The sequence below is a fragment of the Colobus angolensis genome, unplaced genomic scaffold, assembly GCF_000951035.1.
Source record: "Colobus angolensis palliatus isolate OR3802 unplaced genomic scaffold, Cang.pa_1.0 Scaffold137, whole genome shotgun sequence".
NCBI classification, from domain to species: Eukaryota; Metazoa; Chordata; class Mammalia; order Primates; family Cercopithecidae; genus Colobus; species Colobus angolensis.
The window spans coordinates 264562-285796 of NW_012114455.1; the positions used below are offsets into that span (position 1 = coordinate 264562).

General features: G+C 42.0%; 2 protein-coding genes across 2 annotated transcripts in view; both read left to right on the forward strand.

Annotated features, from left to right (window-relative positions):
• Positions 1–4975, forward strand: part of PANX3 (pannexin 3) — an 8863-nt gene extending 3888 nt beyond the window's left edge. Inside the window, exons 3-4 of the mRNA XM_011934571.1 lie at positions 1896–2110; positions 3910–4975. Of these exons, the coding sequence (XP_011789961.1) occupies positions 1896–2110; positions 3910–4549 (855 nt within the window). The 3' untranslated portion in view covers positions 4550–4975. The remainder of the gene's footprint in view (positions 1–1895; positions 2111–3909) is intronic.
• Positions 4976–8392: 3417 nt separating this feature from the next.
• TBRG1 (transforming growth factor beta regulator 1) lies at positions 8393–21062 on the forward strand. Its single transcript, XM_011934569.1, has 9 exons — positions 8393–8787; positions 10470–10540; positions 11197–11429; positions 11994–12130; positions 12421–12567; positions 16103–16200; positions 16452–16562; positions 16977–17119; positions 17796–21062. The coding sequence occupies exons 1-9, from the start codon at positions 8638–8640 to the stop codon at positions 17939–17941; spliced, it is 1236 nt and encodes a 411-aa protein (XP_011789959.1). The 5' UTR covers positions 8393–8637; the 3' UTR covers positions 17942–21062.
• The last annotated feature ends 173 nt before the right edge of the window (positions 21063–21235 follow it).

The window sequence follows — 21235 nt, forward strand, 5'->3', positions numbered from 1 at the left end:
CTCCCAAAGTGCTGGGATTACAGGCATGAGCTACCACGCCCGACCCCACACCTTTCTTTTCTACCCAGATGCAATCAATTATGTATCCTCCCTCTTTTTCTTCAAACTCTCTTCTGAAATAACAAACCATCCCTGGTTCAGGAGAAGCTATAAGTGAAGTAGTCATTTAGGGAATAAGCTCCAGAATCAGACAGCCTATTGTTCCAAATCCTGGCTCTCCTACCTACTTGATGTACAACCCTGCACAGGTTACTTAATCTTTTCATGCATTGGTTTCTTATCTGTAAAATAGAGATACTAAATTGTATCTACCTGATGACATCCTTGTGAAGATCAAATAAAATAATGTATGTCAAGCACGTAGCAAAACTGTAGCTTTAAAAAATATTTACAGGCTGGACGTGGTGGCTCACGCCTGTGAGCAGAGCACTTTAGGAGGCCAAGGCAGGCAGATCACTTGAGGTCAGGAATTCAAGACCAGCCTGGCCAACATGGTGAAACCCCATCTCTACTAAAAACACAAAAAGTAGCCAGGTGTGGTAGTGAGCACCTATAATCCCAGCTACTCAGGAGGCCGAGGCAGGAGAATTGCTTGAACCGGCGGAGGTTGCAGTGAGCTGAGATTCCACCACTGCACTCCAGCCTGGGCAACAGAGCGAGACTCCATCTCAAAAAATAAATTGAATGAATAAATAAATAAATGAAAAGATTTACAAGTAGAGATTTTACTTGACAGGGCCCAACCCTGCTAGGTGTGGTAAGTATGACCAGGAAACCTAAGGAAAAGTCCCTGTGTTAATTTGCTAGGGCTGCTGAAACAAGGCACCACCAACTGGGTGACTTCAACAATCAAAATTATCATCTCACGGTTCTGGAGACCGGAAGTCCAAGACCAAGGTGTCATCAGTATTGGCTCCGCTGAGGGCTACGAGGGAAAGGTCTGCCAGGTCCCACTCTTTAGCTTGTAGATACAGTGCCCTGGGCAGTCTCCCTGTGTGCACGTCTGCTTCTTTACCTGGCTTTAAAAAAAAAAAAAAAAGAACATCAATCTTAAGGAATTTGAAGTCCACCCTATTCCAGTATGACCTCATTTTAAATTAACTAATTGCATCCACAACCACCCCATTTCCAAATAAGGTTTCATTCTGAGGTACCAAGAATTAGGACTTCAATGCATGAATGGAGGGAGGACATGGACACAATTCAACCCGTATCAGTCCTTTATTGCAGGTAGCTAACGATGCAGTCATTGAGGAGGTAAGGCTTATGAATTCGTGAAAGTCAGCTTATCGATTTACGTATCTGGAAGAGCCCCCAAAGAATGCCAGGACAGTGTCTGATGGTGTAGTTTAGCATTACCAAGAATCCAAACATTGGAAAAGACCACTGTGCGTCAGGCAAGTCCAGGAAGGCGACAGGGAGGAAATGGGATTTTCTCTCCGTTAGGACGACATGGCCTCTGCTGGCCGTGATCCCTAGCTAGCTAGCTGCACAGACTACTTTGAGGGAGGTAGGCAGATCACTCTCTCTCCTTTTCTCTCTCCTCTCCTCTCCTCTCCTCCCCTCCCCTCTCCTCCTCTCCCCTCCCTTGCCCTCCCCTCCCCTCCCTTCCTCTCTCTCTTCTCCCTCTCTCTTCTCCCTGGGAACCCACACAGACCCTGGATCAGAAAAGCGAACCAGGGGAGCATGAAGGTGCACATTCCTTCTCAAGCAGGCCTCCCTATACTCAGCCAGGTCAGTAGGGTGCCTCGGGGGCTGGGCCTGGGCTAGCCCATTCGCCCCACAGCCTTCCCCTGCTGAGGCAGGAACAGGGGAAAGGAGAGCCCCTCACTCAGCGCTGTCACTCGGGGTCTCGGCAGCCCCGGCCTCCCTCCTCAGCTGCTCTCGCCCTGCAGGCCCTCCCCTACTCCCTGCTGGCCCTGGCCTTGCTCATGTACCTGCCGGTGCTGCTGTGGCAGTATGCAGCTGTGCCAGCCCTCAGCTCCGATCTGCTGTTCATCATCAGCGAACTGGACAAATCCTATAATCGCTCCATCCGCCTGGTGCAGCACATGCTGAAGATCCGGCAGGAGAGCTCTGACCCCTATGTGTTCTGGGATGAGCTGGAGAAGTGAGTTGTCTCTACCACCTTTTTCTGAGAAATTCAGTCAAGAATTTAAATGATATCTTTGCATAGTCATCTTTAAATGATCTTCCATGCCATTCGTCTTAAGAGGGCAAAGTGCTTAACACATCATCTCATTAACTTTCTATTGTTTCTGTAAAGGGAGAGAGAAAGGACTCTTCCTGTAGTGCACACGGAGCCCACAAAGGGATTCATCTCTCTAGAATTCCACTTTCATACGCTAGTCCCCTCAGAAACCTTCAATAGCTCTCTTCATGCCCACCAAAAAATACTCAAACTTTCCCAGACATGTGTGCAAGGCCCTCAACACACTGTCACCAACTACTTTTTCAAACTTCTAACTACCAGGTGACAGAAACCTTCCACTGCACCCAGGCAGCCTCCTCCTTTTCCCCTGAACAAATCATTTATCTATGTACTCATTCCTCCACCTGCATACAGGCGCTGTCCTGGGTGCTTCTGATACATTCGTGCGTATGTGTTGGGGGATGGGGGCAGGAGAGACAAAGCTGTACGTGTCCATGTGGGGCTTAGATTCTATTAAGGAAACGCAGACAAATAAACAGAACATGGGAATGCAATCTATGTTCTGAGATAATAAGTGGTATGAAGAAAAGAAAAAGTAAAGTGGGGGCAGAAGGAAGCTGGAGGGATGGAGAGTGGTGTAGTTTTACAGAGAGTGGCCAGGCTACATGGCCCAAGGGGACAATTGAGCTAACATTTGAATCATATTGTCCCATATTTATGCACATACTCTATCTTTGGGAAAAAAAAATCCTATCTTTTGAAGCCCAGATTTCAGCCAATATTTTCCATAAAGGTTTCTGAACATCGAAGGCCACACTGTTACCTATCTCTCCTAACGTTTACAGCCATTGTGGTTTGTGTCCACGATTTTAGCAACAAACCAATTGCTATTTTTATTCCATATCTGCATGTCTTCTCTGCCCCTTCCCCACAAGCCAGACTCTAAGCTTCTTCAGAGCACAGACTGGCTTACATGTACCTGAACACCAAAGCTCTCAACAAACATTTGTGAGCCAAATTATTTACATAAGATGAATGAATTGGCCCAAAGATCATACACAGAGTACACAGGCCAAGAACCAGAATGTACTTTTTTTTTTTTTTTTTTTTGATGGGGAGACAGGGTCTCACTCTGTTGCCCAGGCTGGAGTGCAGTGGCACAATCCTGGCTTATTGCAGACTCAATCTCCTGGACACAAGCAATCCTCCCTCCTCAGCCTCTGAAGTAGCTGGGACCATAGGTGTACACTACTACATCCAGCTGATTTTCATATTTTTTCATAGAGATGAGGTCTCGCTATGTTTCCCAGTGTGGTCTCAAATTCCTGGGCTTATGGGACCCTTCCACCTCAGCCTCCCAAAGTGCTGGGATTATAGGCATGAGCCACCATGCCCGGCCCAGAATGCACTCAGCTAGACCCCCAATCCAGTGCTAATTTCATAAGCCTATTGCTACCTAAAGATCCTACTTCAGCTTAGAACTTTAGTCCGCCTTCCTTGGCAGAAATCCAGTGTAATAAATAATTACTCAGATCATTCACTGGGTTTATCACATGGCAGTCAGTACTTGGAAAATCAAGATACACTCACATGTCTCTGTTTGGGGGAGAAGGATGGTTATGCTCCGGGAAGGCAGATTTTCATGGGAGCCAAGAATGCCATGTTGAAAACAGATCTGTTACGTTGTCACATGCCTCTCTTGGAGTATGGTTCTAAATGGTCACTACTAACCTTGCCTCCTTTCTTCCACTGCCCAGGGCTCGGAAAGAACGATACTTTGAATTCCCTTTGATAGAGCGGTACCTGGCATGTAAGCAGCGTTCACATTCACTAGTGGCTACCTACCTCCTGAGGAACTCCCTCTTACTCCTCTTCACCTCCGCAACTTACCTATACCTTGGTCATTTCCATCTGGATGTCTTTTTCCAGGAAGAATTCAGCTGCTCCATCAAGACAGGGCTGCTAAGTGATGAGACCCATGTCCCCAATCTCATCACATGCAGGCTGACATCGCTGTCCATTTTCCGGATTGTTAGCCTCTCCAGTGTAGCAATATACGCCATATTGGTTCCAGTGGTCATATACAACCTCACACGGCTATGTCGATGGGACAAACGACTCTTATCTGTCTATGAGATGCTCCCAGCTTTTGATCTCCTCAGCAGAAAGATGCTAGGGTGTCCCATCAATGACCTCAATGTGATCCTTCTTTTTCTCCGAGCTAACATCTCTGAGCTCATCTCTTTTAGCTGGCTGAGTGTCTTATGTGTGTTAAAGGATACGACCACCCAGAAGCACAATATTGACACAGTAGTTGATTTTATGACTTTATTGGCTGGCTTAGAACCCTCAAAACCCAAACATCTCACCAACCCAGCATGTGATGAACACCCATAGTTAAGAAACCATGGAGCCAGAAATTTTGAGGAAAGTCTCTCTTCTTCCTCATAAGACATGCACACTAATACACACACACACACAAAAAAAAAATACACACTTTAAAATTGCTAAGCTTGGACTTAACTGAATCATGTATCTTTTATCATGTTATCCTAAAAGTGAGAAGACATAATCAAGACATGGAAATAAATGTGAAAGCTGGAGCTGAAGAGTCAAAGAGCTAAAAAAATTAAGTCTAGAACATTCTATGAGGACAGTATAAATAAAAAGAAATAAAGTCTAGACATGCTGCAAGGAAAGAAGATTCTAGAGGCCATTTATGGAGGCAATTTCATATCCTTTCTTGGACACACATTCAGCTTACCCCAGAGAGCAAGTGAGGCAATCTGGCAAGTGATTAATAAAGATGTAAACCCCTGGAAACCCCTTGGTGTGGCCTGAAATCCTAGGAATTTACCCAGCTTGCTTTGTAGAAGTTATCAATCTTGTCCAGGTCCTCTGTAGCCTCCAAAGAGCTGGAAGATGATGGCTTCAATTTGTAATCTGCTCTTAGGATGTAAGGACATAGTAGAACAAGGCCAGGGTCATGTCTCAGCCATGAGTGGAGCCTTCAGGTGCCCCAATATACTTTTCACCATCTAAACCAGGAACTCATTTCACCAGGGGCTGGGATTATGGGCTACAGACTCCTTCACAACTGTTAATAGAGCCAGGTATGCTTTTAATACTCCAGAGGATACTATGCCTTCCCTTACAGCTAATCACTGAATAGCAAGCACTTAGAAATGACTAGACAGTAAAATGCTATTGAACATCTTTCTCTTCTGATTTATTATCACCCCGTTTTATCTTCTAATTCCCATTCCTATGCCTGTAGTTAATGGAACTTTGATCTGACTTCAAAGACTCACACACAGTATCATGCTCTCTGCCATTTTATATTTCTTTTTAGAGCTACACATTATGCATTTCTTTAGAGAATTTTTGCATAGGCCATTTAGACCCTTCTTTGTAAAGTTACGTAGAAAAGTTATGTTGCTTCTGACAAATTCAGGTAAGTTTACCTAACACAAGCAAAGAGCTGATAGATGATTTCCTACTGTCACTAGGTCAAAGTCCAACTCTTCGGCTGGTACACAAGACTTTTCATGACCCAAACCCTACTTACTGCTTCAGTCTCTGCTCTTGCTTCTTTCTACACACAACTTTCACACCAATCAACTACTTGCAGTTCCCATGCTGCTCACAATGCTGAGCCTTTGAAGATGCTGTCTCCACCACCCAGCATGCCGTCCTTTGTTCTTCACTGGGCCAACCAACCACTACCTCTCCTTCAGAGTCTGCCCACATATATCTCCTTTAAGAAACCTTTCCTATCTCCTCCCTCCTTCCCTGACTGGGTGCTGCCAAATAAAATAAAACCTACCTCTGAAATAAACTTATCATACCATATTAACATTGCCAATTTACTTGTCTGTCTTCCTCTCTTAAATTAAAGTTCTTAAAGGTGGTATCATAATAGGCACTAGGTAAATATTCTTCTAAACAAGTATGGACTGAATGAGTTGCTCAGTGGCATCACCTTTGTGGAGCACACAAATCCAGCCTCTAAATTGTCCTACATGAAAACAGCTTTGGACACAAAGATGTGCTTTTAATGGAATTGACCAAAAAGTCAAAGAACATGGAAATAATTATGCAAAATATAATATAGCCATAACTGGAATATTAACCAGCCACTTAAACTTATGCTTATAAAGAAGCTATACTAACATCTGTGAAATTGAAATGATATAATGGTAAATGAACAAAAAGAAAACTTTATTTTCAGTATTACCTAACCTATATAAAAATGCATAAAATATTAGACACATATACTAACATGTTAAAAGTAGTTCATTCCAAGTGGTAGCATTATGGATTTTTAAACCTTTCCTGTACTATATTTTCTAAATTTCAAAGGTTCGAATGAAATGTTTTATAAGTGTAAGGAAATGTTTCCAATGAAGAAGAAACAAAAAATACCTTCATGCAAATCCCACTGAAGTCCATTGGCCAAAACAGCCTGCAAACTAGGACAAAGGATAGCACTTTTCTTCCCACCAGATGTGATACATGTATATGAAAATAAATAATACAAATAAAGTCAGACCCCAAAGCCTGCAAGGACAAAATACAGCACAACAGCAAATAAGTCAGGCAATTAGCAAACAAGATTTTTAAAAAAAGGAAAGAAAAGTCTCTTCCTATTACTGGGACTACTTTCAAGTTCCAAGGTAAAGAACCAGTCTATATTACCAAAGGCATTAGTGTGGGTTTTTTAAGCACTAAAAATAATCCTGGTATTTTCCAAAACTGAATATATATGACTGCCTTAAGTATGTTTGTGAAACACTGGCACCCCAAAGAGCTGCTCTATTAAAAACTCACTCAGGTCAAACAAGAGCACTTTACAATATATATGATCAAAAAAAGAATTCCATAAGCTTTTGTCTGTATTAAAACGATTTTGCAAAGACCCTGTCACTGTTTTTACTATTTTCAGAAATTAAGTACCTGGGTCATCAGTTCTGAACCTGTTTTTTATTCAGACTATACACTACTTACTATAGTGTTAGACTTTTCTCCAGTAGTTCAATGAACTTATTGTTTTAACTATGTAACATATTTCCTGAATTTCCACAACTCTAAAAGTCAGTATTTTCGGCCAGGCGCTGTGGCTCACCCTGTAATCCAAGGTGGGCAGATTACCTGAGGTCAGGAGTTTGACACCAGCCTGGCCAACATCGTAAAACCACATCTCTACTAAAGATACAAAAATGAGCTGGGCGTGTTGGTGGGCGCCTGTAATCCCAGCTACTCGGGAGGCTGAGGCAGGAGAACCGCTTGAACCCGCGAGTCAGAGGATGAAGTGAGCCGAGATCGCCCCACTGCACTCCAGCCTGGGCAGCAGGGCAAGACTCCGTCCCAAAAAAAAAAAAAATCTACATTTTGAACATGTAACAGTCATTATGTATCAGTAGAGTATTTTACAATGTAGAAATCGCATTCACCTCCACTATTATAAAGTTTACAATCTAAAGACGATGTTCGGTTCTGAGAGAAACAAACTGCAGTTACTGAACTAGTTGTTGGCATCGCTGGAAGAAGATGCAAGCCTTCTGCCATCCAGCCTAGGTCATTCACCAATACCGCACCCTAAAGATTCTTCTGTTCTCCTTAATTTTAATAGACTTTGATTGTAAAGTTAGAACCATATAAATGTACATATTATGTACAGAAATACACTTCTGCTTTCACTAGACAAACATTTACTGAGTGCCCACTTAGAGACAGTACTAAAACTGCGTGTTCAATCTCTCATCTTCCCTACTAGAAAGAGTCAAGGCCTTCCTCCCTATTCACGACTGTGTTCCCAGCTCCTAGGAAGATCATAGCATTAGGAGGCCCTGCAAAGACATTTCTGTGGGCTACAGAAAGGAACGAAGCAGGGAAAGAAGCAGAGTCCCAGCACTTGGGACCCTTTCCCAGACAGTCTGGGAAAGCCTGTCTGCACGAAGCATGAAAAACGTGTTGAAACGCAGTGGCCCGCCCGGGGAGCGTGAAGGACTGCTAGCGTTGGTAACATTTTTGTTAGTTCGTTAGTTCAACTATAGTACCCTTCAGCTAAGCACACAGACGCCCGAGGCCCGGATTCCGATTCCAGCCGCCGGCCCGCCCTCCTTTCCTCAACCAACACTCACCCCAGCTGTCTCTTTCCTCCTGGCGCCCGGGATCGCACCGCCCAGACCACCCTACGCTCCCTGCCCCGGAAGTTACACGCTGCCGACACCCGGACGTAACTTCCGGGAAGGGTTTACTTCCAAGACAGACACGGAAGTGCTGGGAGGCGCCGGGCGCTGGGAGCCGGTTCGGTTGCGGGTGTTTCTGGCCCTGCGGTCAACCCTGGGAACGTCCCGGAGAGCTAGATTCCTAGAGGCAGGATTCCGCTAGCCCCGAACAGACTAAGCCTGCGCTCCTGCCCGCTCCCCGACTTAGGATCCGATGCCGGCAGCGTCCTGGGGCCCCCGTAGCGGGGCTGGACCATGAGCCTGCTGGACGGCCTCGCCTCCTCCCCGCGGGCTCTGCTGCAGTCCAGCAAGGCCAGGATGAAAAAGCTCCCGAAGAAGAGCCAGAACGAGAAGTACCGGCTGAAGTACCTGCGGCTGCGCAAAGCGGCCAAGGCCACTGTGTTTGTGAGTCTGACCCGCGTCCAGCCGGTGCCCGCCTGGAGACCCCCTCACAAAATCTTTTCCCAAGCTGTTCCCCCTTCCCAGGATGACAGTATTAATATAGTGTTGGCTTTTCCGTATACATTACTACTTGTTAGCCTTGTGTCCTTGGACAAATTACGTGATTTCTCTGTGTCCTCATCTGTAGATGAGCTAGTAACTACCTTGCAGAATAATGAATATTAAATGAGCAAAGAAAAGTGCTTGGTGCCTAAAAGACGTGCCAATAAATGTTAGTCATCGTTATTACTGCAGAACTCTAGGAAATGTATTTGATTCTCGAGATACAGCCCTGAGAATTAGGCATTATTTGTAAAATGAGAACACTGAAGCCCAAAGAGATGATTTGCCCAAGGGTACTGTGTCGGAGCCCTGACTCCAACTTAAATAACCCTGATTCCATTTTATGACTTCCAGTACACAGACTATTTTCTGAGCACCTCACATCCCCATAACTGCCCCCTTGCCCAAAGAGGTACATGAAACTTTCAGTATTTTCCCCCCTCTAACCTTTGAGTGTTCCAAGTGTTTCTTCCTTTCTTTTATTGTAGAAGCACTGGATTTATTGAATGAATAAACTTAATATAGCTTGCCAGCCATAACTGTATATTAGAATATTTTGGCTTGCTTCAGAGCTTGGAAATAGGGGTGGAGGAGTCCTCAAATGTCCCCCCACATCCAACTCAACAGTTCATCTCTTCTCTCTACCAAAAGCTTGAACATCTCTCAGCATATTTGGAAGCATAAGGAAAAGTTTAGAAATTAGAATACACATCCAAAAGCACTTATTCAGCACTTGCTATGTGCATTGCTTGCTATTTGCGCTGGAGAGAAACAAGAAAAGTAGAACTAGGAGAACTTGGCATCTGATTGACTGTTCCCTTTCTTTTATCCACTATATGTCAAAGGTACCTAAAGCTTGAAACTTATGTTATTTCAAGGATGTTGGTTCCATCAAATACATAAAGAAGATTTTGTGAAGAAAAAGGAGTGTTTTGAACATTGAGAATTTGAGTTTCCAGCTATGGAGCATTCAGATTTATCATTCCCTTCAGGATTGGAGCTTGGGAGATAGACTGAGTCATCAGTTACCAAAAAAAAAAAAAAAGATAATACTTGAATTCATATAAGTAGATTATGAAGTTTAAGAATTTTATACCCTAAATTTGAATTTGTTCCGTCCAGTTTTTCTCTATTTGGGTTAGACTGGCTTTATAAGTTTCTCACGAGTTGAGGCACTTGAGAATAGATAGTCTTCATATTTATAGTATTTAATTTAAGCATCTGTGGATTTAAGCAGTATGCCTTTTTCTGTGCCAAAGGCTATATTAATTAGGGTGACCATTAATCTTGGCTTGCCCAGGACAGTCCTGGTTTACCATATTGTTCTGGCATAAGCATTAATAGTACCCCCTTTTCACTCAAAGGTGTCCCAGATTGGATAATAAATTACATAGCTACCCTGCCCATAGTAGAACCTGACTACCTTTACCTATGGATTTATTTATAGTTTGTCACAAGGTAGAATAGCTCCTCCTCACTCAGTAATACAAGCTTTTTTGGTTTAAAATATGAATCCTCTTCCCAACATAATAATGTGATTGTTTATTCATTTTATATGATTATATTCAAATTTTTACTTAAAGGAAAATGCTGCTATTTGTGATGAAATTGCTCGTCTTGAAGAAAAATTTCTTAAAGCAAAAGAAGAAAGAAGGTGAGCTGGCTTCATTTTGTGTTCAGCATCACCCTTGATGATGGTGTTACTGCTCTGGAGATTTTTTTCCTGGTGGGATTTATGCACATTGCACAGCCCCTTGGCCACTTGATCAAGTACAGAGAAACTTACAACCTATGGCACTGGTTCCTGCACACCCAAATTACGTTGAGCCAGCTCAAGTTACATGATGAGACAGCTCTTCTACTCATCTTTCTGAAAAAGCCGTCTTGCCACATCTAATAAATAATCTTGTTAAGATTATTTAATCTTATGGCCCAATTATAAAAGCCAAGTGATAAAAGCAACTGCCTCTTATTCTACAAATATTTATTCTGTACATACTATTCTGTGCAAAGCACAATGGGTATATATACATCTGTAAATAATGTGCCTTTCAGAAGCCTAACACCATCCCACATCAAGGTAGAGGAACCGTCCAGATGCAAGAGATAAGCTACAGTTCTTACCCTTGGCCTCTTGAAATACTGATTATCCTCCAGGGCTTTATGATTTAGAGGGTCTAATAAGAACCTTTCTTTTATGATCATAGTAATCTTTGTATACAGTTCTGGCTTTTCCCAGTACTTGAGTAAAATACTGAATTGAGACAATATGGAAGTTCATTTCTCTGCTCCTTTCCTTCCTGACCTCAGGTACTTGCTAAAGAAGCTCCTCCAGCTTCAGGCTCTAACTGAAGGGGAAGTGCAGGCTGCAGCTCCTTCCCACAGTTCCAGTTTGCCCCTGACTTACGGTGTGGCCAGCTCTGTGGGAACTATACAGGGAGCTGGGCCTATTTCAGGGCCCAGCGCTGGGGCTGAGGAACCATTTGGGAAGAAATCAAAGAAGGAGAAAAAAGAAAAAGGCAAAGAGAACAACAAACTGGAAGGTACTTTGGGGAGATGATATCAGTTGTCCCAGCGACTCACCTACTAATGACAGTTAGACCTGGTACTAACTGACAGACACTGCTACAGATATACTTAGAGTCTCATCTGGTTCTTAAGGAGCCCTAAGAGCCCTTGAGAAACAAATGTCAAATGTATTAGAGCCACTTTGGGTGGAGAAATTCCAGCTAGTCTTTGTTAAATGCAAGGGGAGCAGACTGAGACTCTCCCCTTCCCCCAACTCTCTAGGTTGCATTCCATTTAGTCTTTCCTAGAGGCAGGGAAATGGGCTAGGTGGCCTTTGGAGCACACTGCTGGCTTGGGAAATTTCTGATCCTACAAAAGAAATGAGAGGCCTTAAAAAGTATAAGGCCTTTAGCTCCTAAGCACTAATCTGGGCAGGTTAGAAAGATACTCAGGGCTTTGGGCGAAAGCCCCACGTGCCCATTCACTAAGTATGTGAAACCAGGATTGGCTTACTGCCCTTACCATTCACGTGCAAATTTATCCCTTCCCTTCAACATTGGGAGGGGCCTAAAGTGGGTGACCCCAGATTTGCGTTTCAGTTCTGAAGAAAACATGCAAGAAAAAGAAAATGGAGGGAGGTGCTCGCAAGCTGGTTCAGCCCATTGCCCTGGATCCCTCAGGACGGCCTGTGTTCCCCATCGGACTAGGGGGTCTAACAGTATATAGCCTGGGGGAGGTGAGTGAGACCAGCGATATTTAGAGAGGAGAATCAGAGAAATATGGGAATGGGGTTGAGCCTTCCCTCCCTGTTCCCATTAGCAGCAGCCCCTTGCTGATCCAAACCAACCTCAGAATGTCTCCAGTCCCTGCAAACCCAGGTCAGTGTTGTCTGCTACACAGCCTACTCTCTGTCTTTGATCTGTCACTCTTCGCAGCCCCAAAGTGGTTCTAAAGGCTACCACAGGCAACTGGACTTCTCAATTCTTCAGTGACCTCAATCCCAGGTTGGGGGAATGTTTTTTATAGATCATCACCGACCGACCTGGCTTTCATGATGAGAGTGCCATCTACCCTGTGGGCTACTGCAGTACTCGAATATATGCCAGCATGAAGTGCCCAGACCAGAAGTGTCTATATACCTGTCATATCAAGGATGGTGGTGTGCAGCCTCAGGTACCCCCTCTAATAATAGCCATTGTTTGTCTTTCGAACCTTCTCTATGCCAGGATATGTATTACCTGTTCTGACACCTTCCAAGGTAGATACATATAATCACCATTTGGGTAATTCCAAGATCCTGGAAAGTGACTGGGCCTAAGTCGCACCTCTGCTAATAAGTGGTTGAGCTTGGATGTTAATCTATTATCTGTCTCATTCTAAAACTGATGCCCTTTTCCCTTGAACCATGCTACTTCAACTGCTGACTTTGTGACTATGTGAGGCTTGATCAAGCCTACTTGTGTGAGGTACAGGCCAAAACAGAAGATTAGTTTGATACACTGCCATGTCAAGTTGGACCAAGATGGAGTTAGCAAAGAAGTTGCATATTAGTTTCTGGCTGCAAATACTCCTAAGGACCTGAGAGTCTTAAATCCTAGTCTTACTAAATACCTTTTTTCATCCTTCTCAGTGCTAAGATTTGAGACAGTTCATTTTCCCCAACCATCATCTCCTGATTGTTGGGGAAAAACAAAAAAATAGACCATTTTCAGAGTTCTAAGCTTCACTGAGGAAGTTACAGATCACTAGAAAGTAAGGTAGAAGGAAGTAGAGGCAAGGTAAGGAACCCTTGAGCAGAAGCTGGGAGAACCCTGAGACGGCTTGACTTCTTGTAGATAATACTGCATCACGCCTATCAGAGCACTGTTAGGCATAGTTGAGAGCTCACGTGACCTCCATTATACAACAGTTTCTTTAGAAAGACTCATTATTGTAACAGTATAGCATATGTATAATATATCTATAAATGCAATGCAAATCTAGTCAAAATCCTAAGTAGAAATTGACAAGCCGATTTCTTAATTGTCTCTGAAAAACAAAATGCTAAAACGTTTTTGAAAAAGAAGAATCTGTGGAGTTTTTAGTTTTCTTTTTTAGGTCATTAACCTAACTGGACATTATTTTTAGGTTTGTGAGCTAGGAATCTAGCTTCAAATTTTGTTCCAACTAACGTCAAGCAGCTGTTTTATATATATATATATACACACACACTAAATATATGTAATTCTTGTATCCGTTTCCAGATGATTCCTTTTTATTGATCTATTTGTCTATACATGTCAATATGACTTTTTATTACTTTAGCTTTATTGAATATTCTATAAATATGTTAAAGGAAAATGTAAAAGAATTTTTTGTAATCTTAGGATGAGAGGAAAAGGCTTTCTTTATTAGCAAGACATGAAACTTAGAAGCCATAATGGAACATAATAACATATTTAACGATTAAAAATGTAAACACTTATGAATGGCAAAAGACACAAGGATCAAAGTTAAAACACAAGCAATAAACAGGAAGGAAATGTATGACAAAGTATTAATACCAGATAAAGTGCTCCTGTAGAGTAAGAAAAAGCAATATTTAAAAAAAAAAAAAGGCCGGGCGCGGTGGCTCAAGCCTGTAATCCCAGCACTTTGGGAGGCCGAGACGGGCGGATCACGAGGTCAGGAGATCGAGACCATCCTGGCTAACACGGTGAAACCCCGTCTCTACTAAAAATACAAAAACTAGCCGGGCGAGGTGGCGGGCGCCTGTAGTCCCAGCTACTCGGGAGGCTGAGGCAGGAGAATGGCGAAACCCGGGAGGCGGAGCTTGCAGTGAGCGGAGATCCGGCCACCGCACTGCAGCCCGGGCGACAGAGACAAACCCACAGGCATTTCACAGAAACAGTGCAGATGGTAAAGTGTGAGCCTCATCAGTAAATGGGGAAATGCAAATAAAACAAAACTGAGACCTTATTTTGCTCATAGGCACATATCAGAGGGATTAATAATAAACAGTGCTGGCTGAGGTGGAGGAAAATAAGTACTCGTTAGTAGGAGTGAAAATTGGTAGTCTTTTGGGAGGGCAACTTGGCAATATCAACAATTTTAATATGTGTGTCATTTGACCCAGAATATGTCTAGATAGTCTAGTATCTAGACTGCACTAGGTACATATTTGCACCTAGAGAAATGTGCAAATGTGAACAAAGTAACATGTAACAATGTACACTGTAGCAGTATTTGCAATAGCAAGAAATTAGAAATAGCCTAAATACCCATCATGAGAAAATGGTTAAGTAAAATATATCCACCCTTGTATGTACAGCAATTAAAAGAATGAAGTAGATATATACATTAGTACTAACAAGGAAGTATCTTCAAGACTAAAGTATAACATTTCTACCTTTAATGCTCTTTACTCAAATAAGGTAGAAATTTCAGTACAAAAATAATTGAAATTGACATGATGGATACTAAACAGTAAAGCAGTCCTGGACTATTTGAAATTAATTGCTCACAGCAAAATTAGCCAGGCCTGGCAGTGTGCACCTGTAGTCCCAGCTGCTGGGGAGGCTGAGGCAGGAGAATGGTGTGAACCTGGGAGGCGGAGCTTGCAGTGAGCCAAGATCACACCACTGCACTCCAGCCTGGGTGACAGAGCAAGACTCCGTCTCAAAAAAATAAAAAAAAAAAAGAGAAGAAAAAAAAGAAATTAATTGCTCACAGTGTTTTCATTTATTAGCTAAGAAATAAATACAAAACATTAGACTCTTAACCTGGCAAGATATGCCATTGGTTGAAATAAGAAAACCACCATTGACTGAAACTACTGACAAGAGTATTTATTACTGACAAAATTGACAGATCTCTAAAATTTGACACAGGAAATTGAATCCAGTGAAATAATAACCACAGAAGAAAACTAACAGTAGTAGAAACTATATTCAGTAAAAATTGGTTTGATTTTTTTTAGAAATCAGTAGTGCTCAATATCATTCTAAAAAATTATACAGAAAATAAATTAATCCTGTTCAGGATAATTCGACTGAAGTGAACATTGAAGAACTAGGAACTGTTTAACTGAACTTTGTAACTAGTCAAAGAATTTAATTGGCTAGATAGAACTTGTTACAGAAATATTTTCCTGGCAAAAAAATCATTGAGCTTTATAGAAAATTGGCCAAATAATTAAATCAGCTAGTTAACTTGTTACATTTGTTACAAAAATATTTTCTTGGCAAAAATTCCTCAGAATTAGTATAATTTCGATGCAACAGTTTCTTTTTATTAATATAACCAAGATATTTTAACATTCAAAATGAAAGCAAATACAATGAAGTGGCAGTTTGTAGTCAGCCTGTTTCTCCTAGATCTTGTAAAATTGACTTAAAAGATTACATGGAGAGTGATCTCATTTGTTTTTAAAATACCATTTGTATTTGTACTTAAGGATATAAGTAAGTGGATTGGAAAGGCGTATAAGAAATTAAATGCTCACTTTTGGAAAGCCGTCAACCAAGACGGGTAGAACTGAAACAGTCAAGGGACTTTCTCTAGGTACTTGGATTTGTTTCAATTTTTAGCAGCCCTGTAGGAGAGGATTTGTGTCCCTTTTGAAGATGGTATACATCAGCTTCAAGCTCCAGAGTAAAGAAATAGAGTAGTGTGCCCCTCTTTCCTTCCTTCTTGAGGATTGATCTCATTGCTTGTTTATCCTTCTCAGTTTGAAATTGTTCCTGAAGATGACCCCCAGAATGCCGTCGTCAGCTCTTCTGCAGATGCTTGTCATGCAGAACTGCTCAGGACTATAAGTGCTACTATGTAAGTTGACCAAAAGCTTGAAAACAGGCTAAAAATCACTGTTGGTACAGTGAAACCTTTTCTCTTGCTTTTAATGAGTAGAGATTTTATAGAAACCTATCCTGGATCCTCCTGACGTCGTACCAACTAGAGCCTCCACATTATCAAAGTCAAGAAAGCTTATCCTGTTTGTTCATACCACTATTCTGTTCTTAAACCCATCTTCATCTCCCGCTAAGCTCTCAAACTAAAATTATCCCTCTCCTGTTTAGGGGGAAACTAATGCCTAACCTGCTTCCAGCTGGAGCTGACTTTTTTGGGTTTTCTCATCCAGCCATCCAAAACTTGATCCAGAGCTGTCCAGGAGCTCGAAAATGCATCAAGTAAGTGTGGTCAAATTCATTCCCTTGAGAAAAGCTCAGTGATCAGCCGGCCAGGGACTGGCAGTTACTACTTTGTTCACTCACCTGCTGTGTCCAAAGCCTGCCTGCTTCTCAACCAGTATGGCTCAGTATTGGCCCCTTAGGCTTCTGGACAGGTGAGCCAGAGCCAGGACTCCACTGTTCGCTGATTATGACTATTTTATGTGTGTACCATGACAGCAAAAGGGGTGGGAAATCTCGCAGAATGATTTGTCACCAAAGAGGCCTGTTTCTTTTAGGTTTTTGTTAGCTAATATGTGTTTTAGATATAGATGGGAGGAATATAAAAAAAAATTACCTGATCCCTTTGGAGGTAGGAATGGGTATTTATGTCTAGCAGATAACTCTCAAGGGTGATTTCCCTTGATTCTGCAGTTACCAGTGGGTGAAATTTGATGTGTGCAAACCTGGAGACGGGCAGCTACCTGAGGGGCTGCCAGAGAATGATGCAGCTATGAGCTTTGAAACCTTTCAGAGACAGACCTTTGATGAAGATCAGAATGATCCCCTTCTGCCAGGTATCTTTACCTTTCTGGTTTGAAAATTGACTGTGTTTAGGCTACCTTCCCACCCTCACACATAGCCGAGTACCCTAAATATCTATGCATTGAGTGATAAAAGCTTTCACGGAATCAGCCTTGCAGAGTGCTGAGTCAGAGGGGGACCTGCGGCCTGCATAGCTTCCGAGGTTACTCGCAGATGCCATGGGGAGCACCTGCGATCATAGTGAGGCAGGGTACCCCAGAAACGAAGGTAGCTTATTCTGTAAGCTAAGCAAGACCCGAGCAGACCACCAGGGGAAAGTTTACTGTGCAGGGAATAACATTTCAAGCGAAGTCAGTGGGGTCAGGTCAAGGCCTTGGCCCTGCCTGTGTTCCATGAATTCCTCCCACAAATGAGTGGAGTGATCAAGGCTTCAGGCTTTGGGGTCATATAGGGAAAATCCTGGGTTAAAAAATGGAATTGAAATTCTCACTCTTTGCCTGATATACTAGATAACCCTAGGCAAGTCACTTAATCTGTTTCAACCAGTTTTCATTGTAAAAGTATCTGTCCTGTCGTAACAAAGGCAAAATTGAGCTGTCAAATGCAAGGGTGTTAAGGAACTGATTGAAAGGACAGGTATGTGTCTGACCAAAACAGTCTGCTCAGACTCCCAAGCAGCAGTGGAACTTAAGGAATTGTTTTCCCCAGGATCCTTGGACCTCCCAGAGCTTCAGCCTGCAGCCTTTGTGTCTTCTTACCAGCCCATGTACCTGACACATGAACCCTTGGTAGATACTCACCTGCAGCACTTGAAGTCTCCATCACAGGGTAGCCCAATTCAGTCTTCAGATTGAACAAGAAGGGATCAGATGCCACGTCATTTTCATCGTGATTAATTTAACTTAAACTAAAATTTTGGGTATATGGAAGAAGGCAGCAATTCAGAAATAAAGAAGATATTCACATATTTCATCATGGAGGGTCCTGTGGTGACGGTTTTCCCTGGGAAAAATTTCAGCTGCTTTATTTTTAGTAATAAATTTCTCTTGTCAATTGTGTTTATTTTCATCTTGTTGTAATCAGGATATAATCTTTTTTGCTTAGCTCTGCCTGAGGTAGAGTCAACTTCAGCCTCTTATAAACAAGAGTGATAGAGAGCTGCTGTCTAGTCTATTCAGGCTGCTACAACAAATACCATACACAGAGTGGTTTATAAATAACATGAATTTATTTCTCATAGTTCTGGCTGCTGGGTAGTCCAAGTTCAAGGTGCTGGCAGATTCAATGTCTGGTGAGGGCCCACTTCCTAGTTCTTAGACAGCCGTCTTCCTGCTGTGTCCTCACATAAAGGCAGCTCTCCGGGGTCTCTTTTATAAGAGCACTAAGCCCATTCATGAAGGTCTGCCCTTGTGACCTAATCACCTCCCAAAGGCCCCACCTCCCCATACCATCACATTGGGGGTTAGGATTTAACTTATGAATTTTGGGGGATATAAACATTAAGTCTATAGCAGCAGCTAACGAGGGAGATAGGGAGATTCTGACAAACTTCTACTCTTGATTCTGATCCTAATTCAAGGAATATCAAGTCCCAGCCCCTGCAGCCCAGGCTGCTGCTCTATTTTCATGTCAGTATCATCAAAATCCAATCTTCTGCTTAAACTCAAGATGGAAAGTCCAGTCTAAGGTACGCTGTTCATCTTTTCCTTCACATTTTGCACATCCTTCTTTAACCCTTCATTATCGCACCTCAGAGAATGTGCTTTTTAAAGTTCAATACATTGAAACCATATAACACAAATTCACATATAATTGGGGGTTGAGTCCCATCCTCTGTAACAGACTTAGTCCTGTCTTTTCATTAGCCGTGTAGTAATATAACTCCATGTTCCATGCAACTGGATTTTTGGCCCCTGTTAATAGCATTAAGGTAGAGGTTCACTGTATCACCTAACAACTCAGCACTACCTGTGGGATGCCTTAGGTACCCATCACCACGTTGCCAAGGGCTGTGTGGAGAGGGAGGGACAAAAGGACCCAGAAGTAGAAGAATGGGGATGGAGTGGTGAGAATGAAATGGTTAATGCACTACCATTCATAATTGCCAACTGAGGACAACACAAATGGGACTGGTGTTTTATAGTAATAAATCTGACCAGCAGAGGGAGGGATCCGGCAGCAGTGTTTAAAGCACGCCACACTGGCCAGTGTAAACTCAGAAGCTAAGTTAACTGGTATCTTATGATTTTGAGTATAGTTTTTTTATAAGTTGTATACATTTTACAATGTAAAAGAAACAACATTTGTATATTAGCGAATCGGGTGGGAAGGGGATTGCTTAAAATGTTAATGTGTTTTTCTTGCGCATACTGGCACTTAACACAGAAATGATACATGCTGCTTTTTTCATATAAGAAATATTTTCCCACTATTACAGCCTGAGTAATACCCATATTAAAAGAGCCTCATTTTAGAAAGACATTTACAATTTTTGGAATGCATCACATGGAGAAAGGTTGAAACTGTTTTTTCAACTATAATGCGTATACAACTATAGTGTGTACGTACACCACATATACATATACTCGTATGGAGATATGTGTAAAATGTTTTTACTATGGATCATGGATTTAAGAAACTTGAAAAGCCGGGCACAGTAGTGGCTCACACCTGTAATCCCAGCACTTTGGGAGGCCGAGGCAGGTGGATCACAAGGTCAGGAGATCGAGACCATCCTGGCTAACTCGGTGAAACCCCGTCTCTACTAAAAATACAAAAAATTAGCCAGACGTGGTGGTGGGCACCTGTAGTCCCAGCTACTCGGGAGGCTGAGGCAGGAGAATCACTTGAACCTGGGAGGCAGAGGTTGCAGTGAGCCGAGACCGTGCCACTGCACTCCAGCCTGGGCGACAGAGCAAAACTCCATCTCAAAAAAAAATAAATAAATTGAAAAACACTGCCATAGTATACTTAAGCTATCTTTTCATCTGTCAGATTGTTAACGATTTTTTTTATTTTAGCAACATCCAGTGTCAATGAGGGTGAGGGAACAGAAGGACTTCCTTGGTGAGAATGTAAGTTGTTTAATCCTTTGGGAGAGTTAAGCTGTAGATATCAAAATTTTAAATATGTATTTATCCCCTTCCACGTTAAGGACCCTAAGAAATAGTATGTGGTATGGACGAGTGTGGTATGATGTTTGCATGTGATATTCATTACAGTATTATTTTAATAGTAGAAAATTAAAAAATCTATATGTCCATTAATAGGAAATTGGTTAAATAAAACGAGGCTTCCACAAACTGAAAACACTCTAAATCTATATTTACATAAGAAAAGTATTTTGGTAAAGTCAGTCAAAAACACAGATTACAAAATAATATGTAGTGTATAACTCAAATCAAAATTATATAACAAATCAAGTGAACAGTTCAGCAAAATAGTTTCTCTGAATGATGAATTTGGGGGTGATTTTTACTTGCTTATACTTTAATGTCCAAATTTTCTACAGTGCCTATAAATTTCATTTTAAAACTAAAAAGTTCTTACATTTGGGGAAATACAGTGAATTCCCACATAATGTTTTAAATTATTCTGCCACTAAAAATAAATGTACATGACTTCATTAACATAGTCATTGCCAAAACCATATTTTTCACACTATGTATTCTAGTTTTCTGGAGGTGAAAGGAACCTGGACTTAGAGTTCTTGGCTACCTCTAGCTGCCCCTGAATTAGAACAGCCCATGGGGGTACGTGTATTGGGGGTGGAGGAGTGGACAGGTAGATTGACTTTTTCTCAGGCATCAATCTGTTACGAGGTTCATGGTTTCTATGGGGCCAGATGCATGAGAGGTCAAAGCATGGGCAACAGGAGTTAATGAATTGAATGCTAGGAAGTCCTCAGGGGAGCCAAAGTTCCTTGTAAAGTGTGCAGATTTTTTGTTTTTTAACTAAATAAAATCTTGGCACTGACAAAGTTATTCCTGCTGTTTGGAGCTACACCAGAACCCGCTGGAATTCTATAGAGGGGTAGAACTAAAGCAAAAACCATCATTCACTCTACAGAAATTATAAATTTCATTTTCAAACAGTAAACAGTTCCTAAATTGGGAGAAATATAGTGAATTCCACATAATGTTTTAAAT